The following is a 22,018-nucleotide window of genomic DNA, read 5'->3' as shown; positions in this document are numbered from 1 at the left end:
GAGTTTCTTTATTTATGAACAGTTCTTTTTATGCAAACAGCTGCTCTTTGACCTAGATAATTTTGATTAGGTAGTCACATTGCTCATGTAAAAACAAAGCTGCGAGATTCCTCCACTTACTCCTAATATTTAACCTTGTCTGGGGGGGATGGGGGGGGGGGTATTCCTAGTCCTCCTTGCACGTATTATACCAAAGCCAGTTCCAACAATCTGGTAGTAAATAATCTATATTCCCATTTATTGTATACCTTCATTATGCCACAGGAATATACTGGCCTGGCTCTGTGGTATGTAAGTGTAGAAAAACACAATTCTCCATGTTAATTTAGGCAAAGGTATCCTACTCTTAGTTTATTTAAGTAAAAATTAAACTGTTTTTGCACCAGTTAGGAACGAGCGGAAAGAAATTCTTAAAACTGTTCGAATTGTGCATCATGTTAATGTTATTCATATTATCACGTCTACATTTTTAGGATATAGGTGTTAACCTAGAAGTAAAATTAATAAAAATTTTGAGTTTTGGAAATTTTTTCGAATATTTTTCTTTATTATAGCAGAGCTACTTATATGTTTATTCCTTTTTACAGAGATGTATTCACCTCATGGGTAGCATCAAACCAAACTGCAGCTCAGAGCTTTTCGACTGTGAAGTAGGAATGGCCAACATCATATTGTATTTATTGGACCCACGGGCCTTTTGTAAATATCGTACAATCAATCACTTTTTGTGATTTCCGGACCTTCCCTCGCATATAAATATAAATAAAAGTATATAAATATTATATATGTTTAATTTTATTATTAATTTTCTTGCTTTTATTATGATTATTATTAGTTTTTTTAATTATATTATTTTTTACCTATTCATTGTGTGTTTTTATTATTATTAATTTTTTTTTATTACGATGAAAGGTCTGATTATTATTATTATTCTTTATTATACATAAACCAGTTTTATGTAATTGGGCTAATAATATATGTAAAAGTGAATAAATAATTTATGTACAGTATATTAAAACGCCCATTGTTGCATGTTTAAATCTTTTTTGAAATGGACATATTGATTATTATTACATTATATTTAATTAAAACATAGTTAGAATTAGTTGTTAGTTATTTTCTTAAAAAGAATTTGAAAGTGTATGAAAGTGATGATACAGAGAGTGAGTGCAAGTATAAACAAGAGAAAAATAAATCGTTTATATAAATATATTTTAAAAACGTGATGAAGAATTAGTAACTACGTGCTCATGTTATTAAGTTATTTTTAATTGTTTATGTAAAATAAATTTTGTAATTAATAGTTTATATATATAATACACACACACATGATATATATATATATATATATCAAGTATTTAATTAATTGTTATTGATTAATTAATTTTGTTACAGTTCATGAGATTTTTTTTATAAGAAAAAAATTGTTTTCATTTTTTAAATGCAATTTATTATTGAAATTGAATGTAGCAATAACATTGTAATATATTATTATTAGATAATAATTTTGATTTCATTATATGTATAAATGTATTGTTTTTCTTTTTTCTTTTTTTTTTTTGTTACATTGTTGAATTTCAAATGTGATTTAGAAAAAATCTTATGAACTGTGATTATTGTATAGATTCTTTTAGGTGTAGGTTACAATTAAATTATGCTGTACATTTTTTTGGGGGGATATGGAGACTTGGGATAAATGTACAGATTTTTCTTTTTTTTTGTGAATAAATTGGAAATGTGTTATTTAAATAATAAAAAAAAACTTCTAAGGTACAAACTCAAAATATTTTTTTTTTAGATTAAAAACATTTTGTTGTTACCTTCATGTTGTTAATCTATTATTATGATATATTTATGATACATTTTTTATTAATTGTATATTAATTATAGCTTTTTGTTTGTTTTGTTTTTATTTTCTCTTTTTTTAATTATATATTTTTTGTAGTAGTTATATCTTGTAATTTTATGACAGTTTAAATAATTATAATGTGTGTTTAGATAATTTGTCAAAAAAATTATTTCTGAGTTTATCCAAGTTACGCACCATAGTCTGAATATTATCTTACTTGATAATATAGCTCTTGAGTATTGTTAAGTTTTACTTAAATTGGTATTCTTTCATGTAGTTCCTTTAAGTTTTTAATCCATAAAAATTTTTATTATTAATTAAATTTATTGGCTAAATAAGAATTATTGGTTGGTTGTTACATTATGTTTGGTCAAGATGAAAGATCTATAAATCATTTCTCTCTGCATTTCAGGCATTTTGTCCTCATTCATTTGTACAAATGTTTTTTCACGGTTAGTTTTAGTAAAATTCATTGTATTTAAGGGTTTCATGGTCATTTATAGATTAAATTATCTTCATTTGTGTAACTACAAAGTTTCTGAATTTGTCTGTTAATTCAGTGCTTTTTTAATATCTTTAATCAAGATAGAGTAGACTAAACTACAACCCATTGCATTTATTTTATATTTAGAATTGATCGATGTAAGTTAAAGCAGTGTAATATTTATGATCCCATTTTTCAGCTGCTGTTTATGTTTAGTTCTGATAACATCATGGCCTGGGTGAACTATTACAGCAATATCTACACTGGCAGTTCATGTACAGGGGGTATGAACTAACAGTATAATTATGCTGTAGCGTGTATTCTGAAGGCTGCTTTTTTTTATTAAATGTCTGTAAGTTGTCAAAGATTTTCATATTTCTCATTTGACTCTACCATTAATTATCACTGAAACCTTTGAATCTTTTTTAGTATTTTATAGTCTTAATTTCTGAACATCATTAATTCTATTAATATAAAGTATACATGTAAATTTTTCAGAAGCTTATGAAGATTTATAATTTGTATGCTGTGTTACTAAAATTTACAAGTGTTTTAAGTATTAGATGGAATATAATTAAATATGTAATTTAAACACAAAATAAAATACAAATTTAAATTATATCTAAAAATATAAATGCTAAGTTGTGCCATTTACGATTACACTTGAAAATATTGAAACATGGTGCTTGTATTATATTATGGAGTTTTTATTTGAACACACATTTTAAATATTTTTTCTCTTTAAAGAATATGTATGTATTGAAATTTCAAGTTAATTATTATTATAAATAATTTTGAATATAATTATCACATACTAAGTAAGATACAGTAATTAAATTTTAATTTGTATTAAGAAAATAATAAAAATACATAATGTAGTATTTATTACTTTATACTATATCTTATTCAGCAATAAAAACAGGGTAGCCTACAATAGGGCGGTTGATTGTTTTTCTGTTTTTTTTTTTTTTTTTGTTTTTTTTTGACATTTAATATTATTTAATGTTATAATTTTTATTTCTGTATGATACAAACTTAAAATATAAATATATAAGGATTGATTATTTTATTTAATATACAATTTTTTTTTTGTAAATTATTATGAATTAATATTACTTTCTGCAATTTAATTTCATTATTATATTTTATTATTATTTTTATTGTTAATAAGTAATTTTTAATTTAGTATAAATAAATGTTGTAATAATATAAATAATTTGTTACATAAATAATTATATAATAATAATACCTATATTATATATATAAAAATGAAAAAAAATCTGCATTACATGTGGATATAAAAACCATTATTATTATATATTATATAATATTCAAAGTAAGAACTTATATGAATATAAATAATAAATAAAATATATATATATATATATATATAGGAAGAGAGCGAGAGAGTGTGATTTCATGAGTTTGACCAATAAATAATAATAATTTATTATTGTAATAATAGTACCATATTAAAAAAAAAAAAAAAAAAAATATTTTATAAAGTGAAACTCTGCCATTTTTTTCCATTTTTAATTTGTTCCTAGGCGTATGATTATTCATAGAGTTTATATTGTAAACCAGCAAAGATGTTAATATTATTATAAATTTTTGATTGCCTATTCTGAAAATATATAAATATGTAAATGAAGTTTTACAAAAAGAACTACTGTAACAGAAATAATTATTATGATGAAGATTTTATTATGTTTATATTAATTTTTAAACAGTACAAGTAGATGAAATTCAAGCACATTTATTGACCAGGTACCAGGTTTAGTTATTATTATTATTATTATTATTATTATATAGATGTACATTGTAAACAAGAATAAACAGTTATTTGAAATGATTTTTTTTTTTACCCTATCAGTTTATTGTTTTCATCTTTTTATATCAGTTTATTGTTTTATTGCTGTTTATTTTACATGAATAATTTTTATATAGATGAACTCCAACTTAGAAATTTAATGTTTTTTTACAGTATTGCTCATTATTTGTAGGATTACGTTCTCTGAAAATTCTACTATGAGTGCGAAACCATAAATATTCGGCAAAATGATAATCGCTTTCAGTTTTTTTTAAAGATAGCAGCAATTAAATTTATTTTTTATTAATGATATCAGTCATTCTTTACAAACAAAAAAACACGTACACTGAATTTAATTTTTTTTATAAAATAATAGAAAATATTAAGTTACTCAAGTTAAATAATACGATCATAGGTTTAGAATGAATTGATTTTATCACCTGATTTACTACTAGTTTTGATAGGTATTCTTTGTTGAGGAAAGTTTTACAACTTTTGCAATTTCTCATCTCAGGTGTAAATTTAATTGTTTTATCGTGTAACAAACTTATACTGTGTATTTAATGTGTAAGCGTTTTTGGCCGAAATGAAGTTTAGTTAACTTTGTATAGTACTGTTAATCAAAAAATGATTTATTTTCAGAAAATCAGTGAAAAATTCACTTTTTTATGTTTGACTCTTCAATAAAACCTGTTGAAAATTTAATTCTAAACAGAATAGTATAAATAAACTGAAAGCGATTAGTAATTAAATACAAAGCTAAATTTAACTGGAAAATTGTTTTTAATGTAAAAAATTAATAAAATTTACAATGAATTGTCAAAAATGTCTCCATTTACTTCATTGCATTTGCTGCATATGTGGGTTACTTGTGATGCTGTTTTCAGTTCATTGGAGCTGTTCAACAGCGCAAAAGCATCGATAATATGGGCAAGTAACTCCTCTTGGGTATTTACTTTCAACTTACAAAAACATTAACACTTCATCCAACCCCGTACACAAAATCCATCTGTGTAAGATCGGGTGAACTGAGTGGCCAGGATTGTGAACCGCCTCTACCAATCCATTTATCTGGGAATTGCAGATTTAAGTAGGCAGAAACAATAGGAGAGAGATGTGGGGACATGCCATCATGCTGGAAGTACATCTGGTGTCGTGTTGCAAGAGGAACATCTTCTAGTAATGATTATAATTGTTCTTGAAGAAACTGTAAGTACCCCCTTGCCTGTTAAGTGCCCTTGGAAAATAAACTGTCCAATCAAGTGGCAAGTTGCTGTTGAAAGTTAACGTTCCACCATTGCATGGGGTTCATTTCTACCTGTGAGTGTTGGTTTCTCATATTGTTTATGCCATCGCAAGAGAACTGACTCATCTTTAAATAAAATGTACTTGAAGATTTGTCGAGCATTTAACTAATTGCAAAACACCATACGAAGGGCAGGCTCTCCTGCATGTAGATGTATTTTTTGTTTATGACAACGGATAAAGGTTTATTCTTAAGTGTCCTCCATACTTTAGTTTGTAAAACTCAACTGGTTAGAAAGACATCTTGGGCTGACACCAAGACTACGCACAACAGCAATAATAATGCTTTCATTGACATTATCATCATGTAGAGAGAACGGACATAAGGGATATGATTACTGCTAGGAAGAGATCCTATCTCCTGTAACATACAAAATACCACATTAATAGTTATTGTATTTGGGATTCTGTGATTAGGAAAACGTTGATAATCTTCAACAGCGGCCGTAGCACTGCCTTCACACTCATACATACACACCATATCAACATATTCTTCATTCAAAAATAAGTATTGAATTACTTCAGTAACAAACCAGATTCAAAATGGTTATGCAGTACAGCTGTCTACTTGTACTAACAGGAAAATTGCACAAATGAACTCAAACTCGACTATAAGCTTACAAAACAACAATTACAATTAAAAAAAATGTTAAAAACAATTAAAAAATTGTTGGACAGCTATTATTGTATTTCCAACTTATGAAATAAAAATTTCTCCAAAAAAAATCCTTTTTTAGTTTGATTTAAAGAAAAAGATCATAGTTTTCTAACAGAAGTTAAATATACCGCTATAATAGTTGATTCAGTATTATCCCATATGAAATAGTCTATTTTAAATACCAGAAATTTCTATTTTTTATCATTTTTCCCCAGTTTTGAGAAATAAAAGTCCATTTTATTTAACTGTTATTCACTTTCTGTTTATTTATACTATTCTGTTCAGAATTAAATTTCCTACAAGTTTTATCTGTTTGTTGGCAATTTAACAAAGTTATTACAAGTCAAACATAGAAAGTGCATTTTTTGCTAGTTTCTAAAATACTATAGAAGTTACAGTTCTTGGACTTGTTTTTCAATTTTTCAGATTGAATTTTATATGAAAAAATCAAATCGGCTTACATTTTTGCATCCCAAGAATTTCTGTATGGCTTCAATTCAATGGAGAAGATGAAATCTGGGTGAAATTTTTTTACTAGCCATAACTCATTAACAAAGCGTTTCCAAACCTATGTACTTCTTTCATGTAGAATGTGCTGCCAAAGTATCTTCATAATTTGGTTAATTATCCTGTATATATATTGAACATTTTTCAATATACAGAGTATTCTGCGACATTTACCTAACTTTAGGAACTGATTTCAAGATACTAAAAAGTTCATATCGGCATAAGTCTTATTTTCCTTCCGACCACCATTTTGTGATTTTCAGCAAACTAAATTATTTCTCAGTAAGGGTAAACCTACTTGAATTCAATTTGGCAAATCTTGTCTTATTCTACAAAATAAAAAATGTTACCATCAAAATGGCAGCCACCTTAATTTTTTTAATCTTCAATATTTGTAATTGTTTGTTTGATAAATTTTTACTTATTATAAAATTTATTAAGCATTTTATTTAGAACAAAATGACACCTCATTTGCAAAAATCCATTGACAAACAATCAAGTTATTGCAGACAATTAACCCGGCAGTACGCTTGTGCACTATAATGCAAGCTTATAATTTAGTATTGTTTTTTACTACATTTAGTGGAGGAAATAAAAACTGGCAAAATGTTATAAACTTGCATTATGGTGTGCAAGTGCACTGTCTGGTTAATTGATTGCAATAACTTTATTCTTTAACAACAGATTTTTACAATTCGGGTATGTCATTTTGTTCAAAATAAAATTTTTAATAAATTTTGTAAAAGTAAAAATTTGATCAAACAAATAATTACAAAGATATTGAAGATTAAAAAATTAAGATTTTTTATATTTTAGAATGTAGGCACTAGACTTTAGATTTGCTAAATGTAATTAAAGTAGATTTACCTTTTCCTGAGAAATTTTTTTGTTGAAAATCACAAAATGGTGTCCTGAATCAATTCCTGAACACACACATATATATATATGTGTGTTATAATTGGACTTGCTTTCTGAAAATATAGAGAAGTTTGGTTCTTCAAATATTACTATTTTACTTTTTGATCTTGTAAGAATTTTAAAATTCTCAAAAAAACTGGTCCCTTTTTACACTTTGACCACTATTTTGGAAAAACTCCAGATGAGATCAAAAAGCATAGGACCCTTTTATATCTTGATGTTCAATTCGAACCTTAAGTCAGAATTTTGAATTCCTAGAAAATTGCACAGACAGAAATAATTTTTTAGAAACTAATATTCATTGAAAAAATATGTATGAAATATTCATACACTTTACAATTTATATGCAAGTTACTACTATCCAAAAGTTTCTGGAATTAGCCTTTAAAAAGTTAAAAAAAAAATTAAAAATTATTGGCTTCTGTGTGGACAGTGTGATCCCACTGTTTTTTTTACAGTAGGAAATACGAAAGTCAGAGTATTCATTACATACTGTGATTAAGTCTAAATCGCTTCATTGGTCTCAAAACATTTTCCGATAAGCTTCAGTTTCAACTTAGGAAGCGGTAAGAAGTTTTGTGAGGTGTTGTCTGCTAAGTTGAGTCTACAATAACTGTGTACTAGAGGCAAAAATTTATATATGGATATGCACATTTTTATAATGCAGGAACCAAGGTTTGTTCTACCACTTTTTCAGGCCATTTGCATTGGATGTCCTTGCAGAGCAGCTTCAGTACATCTTAGAATTGTCTAGTCACAGTTTGATCTGGTGGAAAAAACTGAATGATACAGCATCACAGAAGGAAATCAACATTGATAAATATATGAAAACTTTCTTTCTTTGGCCACAGTGATGTTCGATGCCGACTACAATAACTATTGCTTTATCTCAGAACTTCAGTCATAAACCTGTGATTCATCATCAGTACTGATGTTAAAAGATGAAGTTTGAATAGTTTAAACAAGTTCTTTGAACCCTGTGCAGGCTTATCGAGGTTTTTTTTTCAATATTGAGCAGCATTGAAACAGATTTCACATGTGCTCATGATAGAATTTTCTGTCATATGATAGACCTATAGTCTTGCATATATCATAATATTCTTTGTACTTGCAGGATGGCTTTATCCATTCTTGCTACATTTTGAGGTTTGTTTTTAGTTAAGGATTGGAATGCTCATTATAATTGTTGTTCATTTCTATTCTAAAATATTAGTGTCAGTTGTGTGTTAACTTAGGCAAGCATTGGTGAGTTTTTATAAGTTTGAACCTGAATGTGATGCACATTCCTTGTTCTGAAACACTGATTTTCACTTAATTGAACCGCAACACAACTTAACACACGGCTTTATAGATAGATATGGATATGTGATGTCAACAAAAATGCTCCTTACACTATAGAATGTGGTGACCCTAATACAATTGGTTCACATGCTACATTCAAATTTGTGGAACTTTTAGGTTGTATCTTTTATTAATAATATATTATTAACACTTAGAGTGCTGTTCCCTTCATTTGACAGAATGACCCACCTACCGAGGAATGCGGATCACGTCATTTGACGGAGTTCATATTTACGTGTTATTAAGTGTAATATCCCGCCAAAAGACGGGATTTATTCAACTCTACTACTTTTCGTATACATTTTAGTACCTAAATATGGCACGGAGTGCGCTTTTGGTAATATCGATTTGGTATCGTGCAGTTACAATCGTTGAAATTACGTGTTTGTAATTGAAAACACGTAACGTAAACACTTTCTAGAGAAAATTCCGGTGCCACTAGGAAAAAAAGGGTGTCGTAGAATGTGCAAGGTTTGCTCTGAAAAAGGGAAGAAAGAAAATAGGAAAGTGACAAGAAAGGATTCATCATTTCACTGTTGTGAATGCAAAATCACGTTTTGTTAAGATCCTTGTTTTAAAACTTTTCATTCAAAAAAAAATTACCTGTAAATTAAATTTTTTTAAAAGTAAAACTATTTTGTGTAGGCCTACTGTAATTTTAATAAATGTTAGTGATAGTGTTTAAGTGTGAACCGAATGTAAAAAAAATTTTTTTTACTTAAAAACAGGCTTTCAAAAATCTGCTATATCGTTTTATTCATAAATGGTAATAGTATATATTATATATCATTTGATACTAGAAGATTTGAGGGTTTCAGTGATGGAAGTACCAATTTTATATTATTTTTAGTTCTAAATTTACAAAGTTACAAATATAAGCAAAAATGGCTAGCATTCTACAAACAGTCACATTTTGATACCCCCAGGACTGTAAGTGTTAACTATATGTTTATAGTGTGATGCACCCTTAATTATAGAAAAATATAATGCAATGAAGTAAATACCAAATATTGATTGTTACAGAACAATCAATGTTAAAAACTTGTGATCCTTGCAATCATTCTGATTTCAGTAAATACGTTGTGGAAAATGGTGTTAAGTAATTAATTCAGTTTTGGTACAGCCTTTGTTGTGCAGGGGTAGGTATATCCAAGATTAATGTTATTGCTTGCCAATGTACTAAGGAGTGATTATAATTGCCAATAACATGTTCTACAAAATTAAATTTTCTAATTTTCTTAGTCATTTTTTATTTTATTTTAGATAGGATGTTCTGCTTTGAACATCCTCTTACCAAACCATTCTAGCCTTGAGTAGGACAGTTGTTACATTATGAATAAAAAATGGCCTGCTGAATATAGCCAACCTTTTTGGGCTGACTAAATTTACAAAAGTCCTGTATGGCTGGATCATTTAGTTTATAGATGCATAAACCAGTTAAATTTTATCAAGGATTTTGTATCCTGTTGTCAGAATTACAGGAATGTTCCTGAAAAAGATCTTATCAGATCAAATCAATTATAAGATCTTATCAGATCAAATCAGTTGTTACTGTCAAAATAACCGAATTAGATACAAGAATTCTGAGATGTTCCTTTAGTTATGGTGTTTGTTGATCCTCACAAAATAGTGTGCATAAGAATCACATCCCAAAAATAGATGCCTGGGTTTCCTCATGTAAAACTACACCGGTTTTTCTCATCCTGGTTGGCAGAGTTCTTTGAATAATCTGGTATTTGTGTATGCTCAAAAAATGTAATTTCCAACTAACTTTATCAGTCCACAAGTAAAAATAGAGCATACTTTATTAGCTTCACCCAAATATCTAACAGTATAGTAGTGGTTGTCTGTGTACCAGTTTTGCTGTGAAACAACTGTATATTTTTCTAACAAATTGACAGCCAGTCTTGATAGTAATTCTTTCTTTCATAACCTTATTTTCAATCACATGTTTATTGAAATAATGAATACTACATACTGTAATTATAACACAATAGTTAGAAAAAAATTCCTACTTTATTGGAACCAAAATAGCAATTTTTTATTTTTTTAATTGGTTAAAATATTGAGCTAACCATTAAAAAAATTGAAAAAAATTTTGAAACAATTAAAACTACTCCTAAATATACAGAAACATTTTATATAATCTCAACAAAATTATGGAAAACTGGACTGTCAAGAAATATGAGAAAAATATTTAAAGTGATATAAAAATAAATATTTTCCATTAAGTTGCTTTTTAAAAAAAATTGCTGTAAAAATTAAAAAGGTTTCACAACTAATTTAGTGGCTTGGAAGTAATCAGTAATATAACATTTCTTCATTGCTAACATTAAATGAATAATAATAATAATAAAACTATTGTTGTAAATAAACCTTATAAAATTTACTTTCATTTCCACAGACACAAATTCTTTATTTCATTTCACAGAGTTACAACTTTTTTTTTTGTCATTTCAAAATTGTCTGCTTTCTGTTATAACATATTTCTACCACAATTATTATAATTTTACAGTATTATTGGTATCTTTTTAACAACATAAACAGGAAATTCCTATTGTAGAATTTTACAAATATAATTCCAGGTAAGTAACAAATTAATTCAATGTATAATTAAATTAATTCACTTATATGTATAAATTAGGTTAATGGGAATAATAAATGATTAAATAATCAATGGATGATGCCTTTACTTGCTGAAAATCCATAAAAGACTGGAACAAAATACATATTGTATTCTTGTTACAATTTTTAAAAATTATTCATAAATCAATTGTCTTTTTAATTCCTTTTTGACTAATATGTCTAGTCTTGAATTATTTTCCTTACATACTATAGCCAATCTGTTAGTAGGTATACATACATATATTACAATCTCTTGATAAACAAAAATAATTGTCAAGTGTTCAGTTTAGTATGTTGAAATAAAAATTAGGTAACAAAAGATGTACAATCAATTATAGTTGAATACTAATAAAAAGAGATAAATAAACAGATAAATTAGTTTGTGCAGATGTGCCAGATAAAAAACTCTGCTGTTTTTGTGTGATAAATTTTCTCAAATATGGAGCCAATGTATATTACAAACAAGTTCATCACTTAATTTTTCAAACATAAACTTGGTTTACAGGAACCATTACTTTACATAAACCGTTACTTGGTTTATATATATATATAGATGTAATGTAATTTACTTTACAATTATCAAGAAATGTATCAGTAGCAAGTGATTTGTTTTATAACTTTGTCAAAATTGGAGTAAAGAATTGACTTTACTCCTAATTTTGTTATTAGTAAAAACTAGTGTTTTTATCAAGATCCTTTATGCAATCAAAATCTTCACTCTATTAAAAGATATTTTGCTAAAACTATCATTAAATCATATTCTACTTCAGTAGACAAAAGATCCTTAATAGAATAAACACTAGCAAATCCTTTAGTGAACAATATCCTGAGGCTTATTTGCTCTTTCCCTGTCATAAAGCACGGTTGTTGGAAATGATCTGCTACTATCAATTGAATTAACTTGATCATCAACATTATCTTACCTTCAACATTATTGATATAAGCCTTTTCATCATGAATAGGTAATTGTCTACAAAGTATTTGTTCTTTACCAAATAATCTATAATAATTTGTATTATACATTTTATTTAATTATGATATATTTTTTGTTAAATATTGCATTTTTCAGTAATTTGGAAAATTAATATTTTTGATACCTTTGGTACATGACAATTAACTATTTTATTTACACATGAATTAAATTCATTAACAAATAAATTAATATCAGTAGTTGCAATTATTATTAATATTATGACCTAATAGTAAATTAAGTTCATTAACAATAGACCCATAATTTGAATGCTTAAAGTCAGATATAAACATTATGTCTGAATTTGGGATAATGTATTTCAGATAATACTTTCATTTGATGAATGATAATCATCACAATCAAAAATACTACCTTGAGTTTCATTTAGTGAATATTACAGAGATTATTAAAAATTAAGAATGTTTTCTTCAGAATTTATTACATTATTAAGTTGCTTAAGATTATAATTAATTCAAAAATCAGATAAACATGATTTAGCACTTCATATTTCAACATTATTATGATGGCCTTGAGTTGTAAACAAGTTAAGATTAACCCACTTGTTACCAGTTATGTTGAAGTTATCAAGTAATAGTTTACAAAGACCATCAATACCAATGCAACTAGTAAATCAGAATAGTAACTATATGATTTAACAAATTTTAAATTATTATTTATTGCAACCAGAACATCACCATCCTTCAGCTTGTTACATGTAAATATGGACTATCAAATCTGTTAACACAGTGCGTTTGGCAAATCGCTGTATAGTATGCTTTAGCATTCTGTTCTTTCGGTATTAGGTTGGTTGCTCTGTGGGTTTTTTGGACATGGCTCAGTAATAAACCAAGATGTGTCGGTTGTTGAGTTGTGATTGAACATGCTTCGATTATTGGAATCAATTGCAAAAAACATAATGATTCTTTCATTACAGGAACACATATTTCTCGTTGACTGAAACTTTTCTCCTACAAAGTAACGTGCGTTCAAGAACTGAAACCTACAGATCATGCCAAAAACTAAATTGCCAGTAATCAAGATTTCTAATATTTTTTTATTTTAATTTTTTTTTTTTAACTATCCTTGACTTCAGAATACAAATCTTCACAATAAAATTCAAGGCCATTTTCTAGGATATCAATTCTTTCCTCAACCATATTGAGTCTTATCACAAATTGTTACTATTGGAGAAATTATCTAGTTTTATAATCACATTATCATTGAGTTGCCAAAGCGGTTGAAGATTTCAAGTTTAGAGCAAACTTGAGTAAATTCATTGCTATATTGTTTAGTTTTCTGTCTAATGTTCTTATTTTTATTTTTTTTGAAAATCTGATGCACAGCATGGATTATTATGTCCCATAATATGAATGGCCTTGTATTGGTGGATGTTTGTGTTGGAGATGGATTTTTTATTGTAGATTTTTCAGGTGAGTTCTAGTTTGTGTTTGTTTGTTTATTGATTTTTATTCGGAGATTTTGGGTATGATGGTTTCCCAAGGTATCTGAATTTACTGACTTTAGAGATTTAATTGTTATTGATTCTAATACATTTGGGGAGTATTAAATTTTTGTAATGAACTGTGTTTTTTGAAAGAAGGCCGGATTTATTATAGTTATTAGTTTCTAAACTGTCTTTATTATAATGATCCATGTGTTATGATAGGCTTGTTTAATTGATGAGTAGTGACGAAATAACCCCCCTCACCATGTTTCACTCTCATCTGCCACCCACATTAATTATATTTTGAATTACAATTTATATTCATCCTATTTATTCAATTTTTGTAATAACATATGGCAAAAGTTGGTTCAAAATGTATAACATTTAAGTAGAAATATGGTAACCAGAGATACTGTTTTATATAATTTTTCTGTTTATTAACTGCCTTAATTGTACTTTGTTATGAAATAAACACTTGTCAATAGCATAATTTGCACCAATTTATATTGTTCAAATGATTTTTTTTTTTGGCATGAATTGTTTATTTATTGTTGTAATAATTACGGGCTTCATGCCCAATTACAGTTAATTTATATGCAAATATGTTTTTTATGATGAATTTTGTAACTTGTGACAAATATGAAACTCGATGAGGATTCTTCCCATAACTTTCTGCATGAAAGGCAGAGGAGGTTGCAGATCTCTGGGAATAGTAATATATTTTATTGCAGGCTGCTATATAACAGATAATTGTCTTGGACCTCTTAATATAGCTTATTAAACAAATGAATTCATATTGAAAAAAAAATGAAAACTAACAGCATAAATTTATGTGATCTGCATATTAAAAAACTGGCAAATACTTGAGATTGCTGTTAAAATGCTCATGATTTTAGAAATGAATAATTATATTAGTGTTAGATTAACTTTGCACTGGTATGACTATTTGAAAACTTTGGCTTGCCAGTAAAGCTGAATAATATTGTACACAGTACGACAAGTTTTGTAGAATAGATATTTTTTAACTAGTATGAATAATACATTGGGCTCAATGGTCAGTAAGCCGAGCATGAAATGTTCATTATTTTTAAGAATAACTTTGCCATTTTTATGAAAAATTTGTGTCTTCTTGGCCAGCCCTCAACTGTTCACTTATTTATTGACTTTGGCAACTACAGGCTACTTTCTTTTTAATTATTATAATTTATGAAAAACTAAACTTTTGTTAAATGTGTAAAATGCAGAAACATTACCTTTCTGTTCCAGAGGTTGATGAATAACATTCAGATAAATTTTGCAGCATTGTGAAATCAGATAATTTATCAGATAAAATTATTACTAGTCGTATTTTTTAAAATTATCTTATCTTTTTTCAGATGGACCAATTCAAACACTGGATTTTTAAATTAAAAGACGATATCTATTCACGAATATTTTGGAAACCACCTAAATCAAACAATCTTGAATACATAACAGAAATCATATTGATTTGCTTAGTATTGTCGCTGATATGGTAAAAAATGTTAATATTAAGATAGAATTAAATTTCTTTTATTACAGTATATTTACCTTTCTAACTGATTTGACAACTCTGCTTTCCTGCCGATTATAAATTCATCATAATGCTTCAAATTAGATTTTTAAATGATTTTAGCAAATTATCCTTTTTTTTAATTTCTAAACATTTTAAAGACATTTGACCGGTTTGATGTATTTTTCAATTCCTTTCTGTACTGTGCTAATTTTCCACTTTCTCGTGAGGTAGTTCATCTACCTCTAGTTTCTATCTTCTGTTTTTCTTTAACATGCAGAAGGCCATTTTGTACAATATGCAACACATAAGGTAGAATTTTTATACTATCAAAATGACTCTCTGAGTCATTATGTGTAATATATTTTTCTATGAAATCATTAAACCATGTTCACGTTGGAATAATTAAGTGTCAGGACTCCCAAGTTTAAGATCATTTCATATTTCTATTAACACATATTTCAAATGCTTCATAAAGCCAGAGAAGACCTCCTTCTAAGCTTTCCTGTTTACTTCTCATAAGGCATTTAACTATTCATAAATGTATATTTTTTAAATATTTTTATTTAAATATGATACTAGATAATGCATCTGAAAACTATCCTGTTTTTTAATATCTTGCTAACGTTTCCTGTTAATTTTATGTAAGTTTTGAACTATCCTCACCATTGGCAGGTCTCCTGTATGCTCCTTCAGTTTCCTTAATTCCTTCAACTTATGATAGTACTATGGGAATTTGTCATCTAATCCACCTGTATTATCTATAATACCATGAAGGATGTTATAGATATCCTTCTTGTAGTGTTCAGAGTAGCCACTTTATTTAGGTTGTTTAAGGTGCTAATTTTATGTGTGGGACTTGCTAGTAATTCTTTCCTTTCCCAGGGGAAGTTGCATGTAAACTAACTTAATGAGCTGTCAGGTAAAACTTGATTTCTTACTCCAAAAATATCAAAATTCTAATTTACTTGTATCTGTATTTCTGTAATTTTACTACATTAATAAAAAATCATAATTTCAAATCTCATCTTATTTATCTCATTCATTATTAATCCTTTTTTTTTTATTATAAACTATTTTTTTTTAATTTACCTCATTTTAGTCTAAATCCTTTCTGTAATAAAAGTTCCCTTTTGTTACGTACAATTATTACTCAATTTTTACTTTTTTTCTCCTTATTATTCTTAGATATTAACTGAACAAATTTTTTTCATTTTTTTCTATGGTTATTATTATCCTATTACAAAAATGTTTATTTTACTCCACTATAAATATTTTTTCTCTTTTCAGTCAAAATCTCAGAATTTTTTGTATGTTATGTGTATGGAATTATGTTTTGCGCGTGATGACAAATTTTAAAAAGCAGAGTTTTTAACTCTGCAACTAAACTGGTAAATAAAACAATTGGTGTATAACAAAAACAAATGTTTTATTTCCTTAGGCCTAATTATGCACAAGACTTAAGTTAATTGACTGAAGAAAGTGTGTGTGTCATTTTGGTTGAAGATGGACAAAAGATTGATTTTTTGTTAATGTGTCATTTTAATGTGAATTAAATTGAATAAAACATTAAAGCATTTTAATGTCACAGTTAATGTGAACATTTATCATAAGATTAACATGTAAGCAAACGTTATCCATAATTTTAACATTCTAAATTTAGTATTATGTGTTTTTTTTTTAGGTGGTGTATTCAGAAGCATGTTGAACGCCTAATAGATTGGTACAAGAAAAGAGGTACAGTGGTAGTACCCAATCCAACAGAAGCAACTGAGAAAAGGACAAGTAGGGAAAAAAGAAAAACTACAGATCCAACAGAAGCAACTGAGAAAAGGACAAGTAGGGAAAAAAGAAAAACTACAGCTGGTGGTCAATCTACCAGCTGTAGAGTTCAGTCACAAGAGAGACAGCTAAGAAGTAATACTGCAAATAAGAGAAAATTTAAAAAATAAATTTAAAAAATATAAAAAAAAATTTTTGGTAATAAAGGCGATTGAGGCCAAAGATGATAAAATTTTCTGTCTATTATACGGATCAAAGAACCTATTTTTATTGAATATTACTAAAACATGTGATGGTTACTAAAAGCAAGTGATTTTAATTTTTTTTAATTTAATTTATTATATGGATAAAAGAACCTATTTTTATTGAATATTACTAAAACATGTGATGGTTACTAAAAGCAAGTGATTTTAATTTTTTTAAATTATTTTTAATTTTTTTTAAATTATTTTTAATTTAATTTTTGTAAAAAACTGACAATAAATTTCTAAATTAATTTTTATTTTTGTATAAAACTGACTGGATGTTTAATTTAATTTGTTAGGAACCAAGACTAGTTTTAAAAAACTAGTCGTGGTTTATTAATTTATTTGGTTTATTAATTTTTTTGGTTTTTAAATTTATTAATTTAAAAATTTGATTTTATCAAATTTAACAAAAAATAAAAGTGAAATTTAACAAAAATAAAACATTTTTGGATTAAGTGATATATAACAATGTCTCAACATGAACAAAACCATTACAAATCTGTATGTCATGAAAATAATAAGGTGTATTTTAAAGATACTTTTCAATATTCTTGTAATTGATTTTTTTCAGAAATATATATTTAAAAAGTGAATTATCTAAATCTATGCTTCTTCTAGTTAGCTTTGAAACTGGGAAAAACTGTGTTGTATCAAACAATTAGTTTGTAATTTTTATCATGTTTGTTAGTAAAGTTTTGTAAGCATAGTTGGTTGTGTTAAGTAGTTCATTTTGCTTGTCTCTGGGTTTGTGTAGGAAGATAGTGAGCAGATGTAGTGGGAATTTATTGGTGGGAGGGGGCTTATGATGCCCACAGATAGACATACTCAGGTGAGCACATACGTGTTTTTACCTCATTCTGGTGCGACAACAGCATGGTTCCCCTCACCTTTATTTAAAATACACCTTCCAACCCACATGAAAAACTTGACTAACAAAAACTTAGTCTTGACAGTAGAATCGGTACAAACCCACTTCAGTCCATTTTCTGAAATGCTCTTGAGAGCTGACACCAACTAGATCTTAACAATGGAATCATGTTATTTTTACCAGTTATACAATATACATTTGGTATTACTGATAATGATGGCACATTTCATCTCAAGCAGTACAGTTAAATTATGTAATAAGTTTAAGTAAAGAACTAATGCAAACATGGGAAGAAATTTTAAACATCTTTTGATAACAAAAAGATTTAATAAAACAACCAAAAGTTATGACCACAAAAATCAATTATAAACCGCAGCCCAGCAGTCATATATAACAAAGAAATTTTTCTTTCTTTCTCAGTTTAGCCTCCAGAACCATCGTATGGATGATATGTATGAATATTAATGAAAAGTCTTGTACGGTCTCAGGTCGACCATTCCTGAGATGTATGGTTAATTAAAACCCAACCGCCAAAGAACACTGATATCAACGAACTAGTATTGAAATCAGTATAAAAATAACTACCTTAATTTTTAATTTTAATGTTAGAACTCTCCACTTAGAAATCAGCTGACTTGCGAAACGAGTTCGCCACTAGACCAACCCGGTGGGTTTTATTCAGGTTTTATTCAACTTGATAATTCCATTCAGCTATACTACATAATTTTAAGTATAGCTGTTTCAGTACGTATTTCTTGCATGAAAGAATAGTAAAGAAATATCGATTGAAGTTTAAAAAGACTATCTATCGATGGTTATATGATACTTCCACTTGCGTGTAGCAGATTCGATAGTGATTATTGTACGGTGACATATAACAGTGTATTTATCTGCAAGGTATTTATTTTAATTCTCATTTTTCTGTTTAAATATTTAAAATTCAATGAAATTTATCTGATATTAATTGAAATAAAATTATTATTTTCAAGTAGTTGTGGTTGTAGTCCATGTATTATGTTTAGAGGTTATGTTTTAAAACACGTTTGTAAGTGACAAAGAATTTACTGTCTGTTACTAACACATGAAACGTTAATATGTTGTGTTAAGCATAAATTCTTTTTTAATAAGAATATAACTGAATTATATTTCGCATAGCTTGACGCAGAAATTAATCTACAAGTAGTTGGCGGGAAATTGCCGATTAATTTCGAAAAATGTCAATAGCCATTTACTTAATTTGGCCAGAGATCTTATTTTTTTGAGTTGGCAATTACGGTTTAAGTTTTATTTGAAATGTGTGATTTCATGAAATTATGAGAAATTTATTTCAATATTGATTTGATATAATAACGTGTGGGTTTTCGTTGTAACAAACTAAAACAGGTATGTTTTGAACTGCACTTGTTTACTTGTTGCTTAATCTAATAATGAAAGTGAATTGTTAATATTTATTAATTTTGAAGTGTTATTTTGCCATGTTTTTAACCAGTGAAAGTTTGCTCGTGGAGTTAATTATATCACTACTGTTGTATCGCTTACAAGTAAATTGATTTCTTCTATTATATTAAGATTTATTCCACCTGAAATTGAAAAATTGTGGTCAAAAATTTTTGACCACAAATGTCATTACAATATAGCAATTACTTGATCAACTTTAAATTTTTTTCAAACCAACATATGATTATGTTAATGAGAGAAAAAGGGAGATCAACTTATATTAAGTGTTTAGTTGTCAAAGTTGGACTCTGTAAGATGATTATACATCATAACACAGGACTAATAGCTTGGAACATGTGGTGTAATCTCTCTCTATAGTGACTATAATAAAATTTAACATGTGGTGTAATCTCTCTCTATAGTGACTATAGTAAAATTTAAATATAAATTTGGTCTAGTATCCCACAAGATGGTGTTTTATACCATACCGTGGTACTTTACCACTCCACAAAGCTGTAGTAACCTTAATGTTCAACTCTAACCAAAACCCTAACCTCTCTCCACAGAACTCAAATTTTAACCCTAATCTGTCTCCACAGAACCCGTAAGCATCTTAACAGGTAGCCATAACTTGCAAGATTGATTGCTCATTCATTGAAGTACTGATTACATGGTGTGGATTTTGACCTTGCATGGGTCACCTGCTTTCCAACATTTAGACCTTGTGTTCTCTGATGCTAAATATATCTACTGTGGCATATTAAAGCATGAAAAAGCTTAAAGTTGATCAAGTAATTTCTCAGAATTACCATATTTTACTATTTATGACATATTTATTAATATTATATTATGTTAACGTAGTTACATCTTGACATATTCCTTTTTGTTCTAACATTTTTTCACATTACTTTGTTGTAAAAATAAAATGTTATATTTTAACGTTTAGATAGTTTAAATTTGTAAATTGTTTGTTTTGAATACAAACAATAAACTTTGTTTTGCACTCACGTATTCACTTCAGTATAAATAAAACATAAACTTTGGTATGGTTATAGTACTCCTCATTTCCCCTAGTAAGCCTTGTAAGGGATGTTTTAAGAATGGTGTGCCATTTTCTGTTGTGATTTGTCATAAGGATAGCCATATAAAGTCAAAACAATAGGATTTATGAGAATCCCCACATGTATCATGCAAAACCATTGCACCTCAGATGATGGGTGTGTGGTGTGTAATATCAAAAAACATCGGTCCTATTTTCTTTGTGTACACCGTTAATGCGTAACGATATCAGAATATTTTATTGCAGTTCATTGTACTTTTGGAAAATGAAGATTGATACTGTTTGTTTCTACATGAAGGCGCAACATTACCCTGCGCAAATTCAAGAACAACTTCCATTAACAAAACTTTGGTGATTGTATATATATTCTACCAAAATATCCAGATTTGACACTGCCAGATTTTTTTCTTTAGGGGTTATTTCAAAGAAAAAGTCTGTAAGAAACAACTGAAGCTCACTAGGTGAAAAAGCTGTATTGAATATTCCAGACACAAATTGAAAACTGCTGTAAGAAACACAGTGAAAAGGATGGAAATGTATATTTAGAAAGTTGGCAGACTTTTTCAATATTTAGTTTACAATTTAATATGTTGTAAGTAGGTGGTGGTTGTGGTTGGAAGAGGCCATACGAAGGCAAGATAGTAGGTTATGTAAATGTAAATTAAAGCAGTTATTGACAAATACTATTAAGGAGGGAAAGGTACTCACTAAGACCAGGATGGCTGTTCTCCGGGTGCGAGACATGGAGAGCGGCATACAGCCGGCTGAAGTCCAACAAGGGCTGTCTGAGGCCTGTGGTCAGGAAATGCCAGATCTTCAAGTGATCGTCAGACCTGGTTTCGGAGAAACTACAGTGGCGATGTGTCGACTTCCTGCGCCGATCGTCTTATCACTAGTGCGAAGAAGGGTCAATATAGGGCTCTTGTCATGCAGAGTAGATGTTTTAGATTACCTATGAAGTGTTATCGATGGTTGGAGTTTGACCATACAGCCAGAAACTGCAAAGTTGCTGGTAGGTTGGCTGCGTGCTTCTACTGCGGTGGTGAGGGGCACTGCGCTGCGGAGTGCAAGAGTACTGCAAAATGTGTCAGGTTTGGCTTAGAGGGACACCGTACTGGAGCAGCAGCATGCCATGAAGAGGCTAATACGAAGAGGTTTAGTAGAGATGTGGGTGTTGTGGA

At 28.2% G+C, this 22,018-nt stretch overlaps 2 protein-coding genes across 7 annotated transcripts in view; both read left to right on the top strand.

Annotated features, from left to right (window-relative positions):
• The window catches only part of LOC142323945 (uncharacterized), a 284,249-nt gene extending 266,625 nt beyond the window's left edge, over positions 1-17,624 (top strand). For 2 of the 3 annotated variants that reach the window (XR_012756182.1, XR_012756183.1), the window contains 3 exons: positions 588-768; positions 15,288-15,424; positions 17,127-17,624. Coding sequence is in view for 1 of the 3 variants with exons in the window: in XM_075364345.1 (XP_075220460.1) it covers positions 588-654 (67 nt within the window). In the remaining 2 variants the exon portion in view is untranslated. Of the gene's footprint in view, positions 1-587; positions 4,183-15,287; positions 15,425-17,126 lie in introns of those variants that run through there. The other variant, XM_075364345.1, reaches the window with a different exon arrangement.
• A 559-nt stretch (positions 17,625-18,183) lies between these two features.
• Positions 18,184-22,018, top strand: part of LOC142323943 (uncharacterized) — a 36,168-nt gene continuing 32,333 nt past the window's right edge. The window contains exon 1 of one of the 4 annotated variants that reach the window (XM_075364340.1): positions 18,184-19,237. In XM_075364340.1, coding sequence (XP_075220455.1) covers positions 19,160-19,237 — 78 coding nt within the window. In that variant the 5' untranslated portion in view covers positions 18,184-19,159. The other 3 variants (XM_075364341.1, XR_012756181.1, XM_075364342.1) reach the window with 3 other exon arrangements.

Source organism: Lycorma delicatula, chromosome 4, assembly GCF_047948215.1.
Source record: "Lycorma delicatula isolate Av1 chromosome 4, ASM4794821v1, whole genome shotgun sequence".
In the NCBI taxonomy this organism is placed as follows: Eukaryota; Metazoa; Arthropoda; class Insecta; order Hemiptera; family Fulgoridae; genus Lycorma; species Lycorma delicatula.
This window is presented reverse-complemented; position numbering and strand designations above follow the sequence as displayed.